At 38.8% G+C, this 3,908-nt stretch overlaps 1 protein-coding gene across 1 annotated transcript in view; it reads left to right on the top strand.

Moving 5' to 3' along the window:
* Nucleotides 1-3,396, top strand: part of LOC107083641 (angiopoietin-related protein 1-like) — a 27,859-nt gene extending 24,463 nt beyond the window's left edge. Inside the window, exon 5 of the mRNA XM_015373012.1 lies at nt 1,075-3,396. Coding sequence (XP_015228498.1) covers nt 1,075-1,262 — 188 coding nt within the window. The 3' untranslated portion in view covers nt 1,263-3,396. The remainder of the gene's footprint in view (nt 1-1,074) is intronic.
* The last annotated feature ends 512 nt before the right edge of the window (nt 3,397-3,908 follow it).

Genomic DNA, 3,908 nt, shown 5'->3' with positions numbered 1-3,908 from the left:
GGTTAGGGTGTTTGTACTCAACTGAAGTCTTTACGGGAGTGTAAAGGAAAGAACCAGAATAGAAAATTGACTGCTGGCTTAAACCTCTTTAAAAAACTGCTGTAATAAATCTTTATTTGTCAGGTTAGTCATTTGATCTCTGCTGCACTTTTTGGAATGGAAATGTTAATTTCACTGCTAAGCTGCTGCTAATTCACTGTCTGAAAGCTGTAGAAAATGAAAAGGATAATAAAAGTTATTTAAGTCAAAGTCTAGCCAGGGAAAAGGTCAAGCAGCAATCCAAAGAGTGAGATTATTCAAAATAAAAGGGAAATTGAGTTAACTTCTCTGTAAAAAGCTGTGTAAACAACAGCAGCACTTCTGTTTTTCTACAGAGTTCAAAATGAAGCAGAATTCTTTGGTAGTGAGCCAATTATATAGTGATAATGACAAGAGCACTACAAACGTAAATGGCTGATTAAACTAAATCAATTACTAAACATGCTGATTAAAAAATCTGTGCAAATCACTTTATGTTATGTTGTAATTTGTATCTCAGCAACTGAACATGAAGGCAGGGATGTTTATCATGGAAACTAGCTGAGAGGCATTGAAGTTCTGCTCATGATTTTTTTTCTGACAGACCCTGAATGTAACGTGGGTCAGCCCCTGCCTGCCTGGAATCCCAGGAAGCCTTAAGCAAAGCATTCACTTCCTTTAAAAAAACAAACAATGATCTCTCACTCAGATCCATGACCTTTGCCGATTTTTCATTCTGCGCCGTAAGCATGCCAAAGCTCACCAAGGTGACAAGGAGATTATTTGTTGTTGCTGTAAAGTAAATAACCTCCTTATGACTTTTTTCCAAACTGTGTCCCTACCCCCTGGAAATCAATCATGCTTGACCTCAGTCAACACTGTCCTGATCCCTAGAAGCTCCGTAAACACAGACTATGTTAGTGAAGTAGCACATCCATTAGTTTTAGACCTCTCGTCAAGCTGATTTTTTTCTGTGCTGTCTCTATATAAGATGCTCTTTCTATTAAAAACCCACCTTCCCATTAACTTTTCCATCCTCCTGTTTCCCATCACCAGGTAACTGTGCCCATTTCCATAAAGGAGGCTGGTGGTACAACGCTTGTGGCCAAGCTAACCTTAACGGTGTCTGGTACACCGGAGGAGTGTACCGCAGCAAATTCCAGGACGGGATCTTCTGGGCCGACTACGGCGGCGGTTTCTACTCCATGAAGTCCGTTCGCATGCTGATCCGGCCCATAGACTGAGGCTGCGAGAAGTACTGACCCAAAACAGGGCCTGCAAATTCAAGACTCATTCTTTTGTTGTTGCTTTAAACCGTACATCAGCAGCGAGAGGTTGACCCTAGATGGAAAAAAGTCAACAAGTGGAAAGAGGCCAAGCAGCAGTTTGCAGGAACAGACACAAACTCTGTAAATAAGGGATTTAGGGAACACAGATTTGTATTTCTATAAAGCATAACCTCAGTGCCTGCAAAAGCTATTCATAGTCCTTGAACTTTTAAACTTTGTGTTAAGTTACAAACATCAATTCTATGTAAAACACCAACACAAAAATTTGAAAATGCTTTTCAAATTATTTAAATTAAGAAACTTTGCAAGGATTTGTATTGAGCACCATTTAAACACCATGTGCAACAGAAAAGTAAAGCTGATCTTGTACAAACAAGCATAAATTGAGGACGAACGCTGCTGCCATTCTCAGCAGAACCAATCGAGCTATTTTGCAAAGAACCTGATTATATTAAATGTAAAATTTTCTCAGGAGCAAAATGTGGAAAAAGTTCAAGGAGTTTGAATTATTTTCAAGGTCCTCAATGTAAAAAAAAAAAAACTTAACTGGTACTAACGTCACACCATCCGAATGCAGCTTCACCTACCTCACCGAGACAAACATCTGGTGCAAAAACTCATATTTCTGGTATTGCTTTGCCTTATTTAGATGCTTGGAAATGGAAAACATACAATGTTAATACCTGCATAGATCAATGTAAACTAAATCCACTTTTCCAGATCCAAAGCATCACATTTAGTTGCACAGTGTTTTTTTTTATTTAAATCCTTACCCTTAAAACAACCTTTATACTGCATGCTTAAATACTTTGTCTGAACGCAGATGACCAGAAAGTATAATTTATGCATATAATTAAGTTATCATAACATTGAAAAGGGCCAGGTGTCCTTTGAGAGATGGAAATGATCCTATAGAAAAACAGGAGCTGTTTCCTCCTGCTGTAAATAGGACAATCATTCTTAAAGTGTGCACGCTCATATGGAAATTGTTCATGTGTGTTTTTCTCATTTGGACTTTGATTAAAGTTCAGCACGACTCTGGGAAACGCAGGCATTGTTGAGAGGAAAAGAAGGTGGAATTAAGCCCTGCTTTGCGTGGTTTTGGAGAGTGAAAAATATGCCTACCAGGCACATTGAGAGCTTTAAGTGCTGGGACAGACAACGAGAAACACATTTCTGAAAACCCAGACAGGATAGAGAAAGAAAGAGTGAGGGGAGAGAGGAGGAAGGGGTGGGGGGAGATGGATGGGGATGGAATCAGTCCAAATTTCCATGTTTGTTTTTTTTCACATTAGCCTATACCCCCAATCATGCCTTCAAATACAGGGATATCCACATTCTTTCCACTCCTTGTCTTATCGTGAAAGACGTATGGATTGAGTCAAGTCCCTACTCCATAGTAGATGAGACATTTTTAAGAGGAAGCTTGTCAGCAGACACACTGTAGAACAGCAGCGCTGCTTCAAACACATTAAAGAGGAAAAATTAAGCCGCTCTGAAAACAGAATTCCAATCCGACCACAAAGGATCTCACACCCAGCTTTTTAAAAACATAATATGACCACCGGTCAAAGTTACTTGGTCACCCAAACATCTTTATGTTCATGGAAAAAAAATAAACATAAGCTCTAATACAAGCTGTATAATTTCTCCCTAAAACTGAAGCACTATAAAAGCTGTAAGCTGTGAGTCACCGCGGCTTGAAAACAACTCTTATACAAGAAGCAGACACGAAACATTATTACGCCCGACTGACCTCTGCTCCTAGCACATGATGTGTTTTCAGTTTACTTGTGCACAACACTGGTCTGGTTTACTCTGCATGGCTGTGACTCATTAAGGCAGAACTACTGCTCAGTCCTAATTTAAACTAAATAAGCATATTTTCCAAACACTTTAAGATGTTATCAAAATGCCTCTTTTTTTTTACTGTCTGCATATGTTTAAGGAAAAAGATGGATGCGGTACAGCTGGTAGGACAGGGGACCTACATTTGGCTCCAGCTATAGTCACAGCCTTGCATCGCTGATTTTAGGGATTGATTTGGTGATGATATATGTTTTGTTCAACCCACACCATATAAAAGCGTAAAAACAATCTCAGACGTCATCTTTGATGTAAAGAGTAAAAAAGTGGGCTAAACAAGTGGAAGGGGAGGGATGAGTCCAAACAAAAATAGGAGCTCATCCATCAGTTTAAAAAAAAAACAATGTAGGAACACACTACAACCAAACATTTTTTTTAAATTTAACCCAATTTTATGCTTAATCCTGACATCAATACTACATGACGCTTCCTGTCGTCTTATAATCTTTGTTTTTCTTAAACCTGTGTAGGTTTTCTTACCAATTTGCTTCTTATCTGTAAAACCTTTAGTCATAGTTGTCTTTTTGTACAACAGAATTTGCATTAACATTTCAAAATAGCCATTTTTTATGTTTGTTTTTTATTCAAGTTGACTTCATTTGATCTCACCCTTACAGCTGTAGATAGCACCAGTACCCTTTGCAACCCCAGCAGGTATAAGGGTGATGGATGGATGGATGGATGGATGGATGGATGGATGGATGGATGGATGGATGGATGGATGGATGGATGGAT

Source organism: Cyprinodon variegatus, unplaced genomic scaffold (assembly GCF_000732505.1).
Source record: "Cyprinodon variegatus isolate N-32 unplaced genomic scaffold, C_variegatus-1.0 Scaffold79, whole genome shotgun sequence".
In the NCBI taxonomy this organism is placed as follows: Eukaryota; Metazoa; Chordata; class Actinopteri; order Cyprinodontiformes; family Cyprinodontidae; genus Cyprinodon; species Cyprinodon variegatus.
Note: the sequence above shows the minus strand (reverse complement) of the source record. Positions and strands in the feature narration are given on the sequence as shown.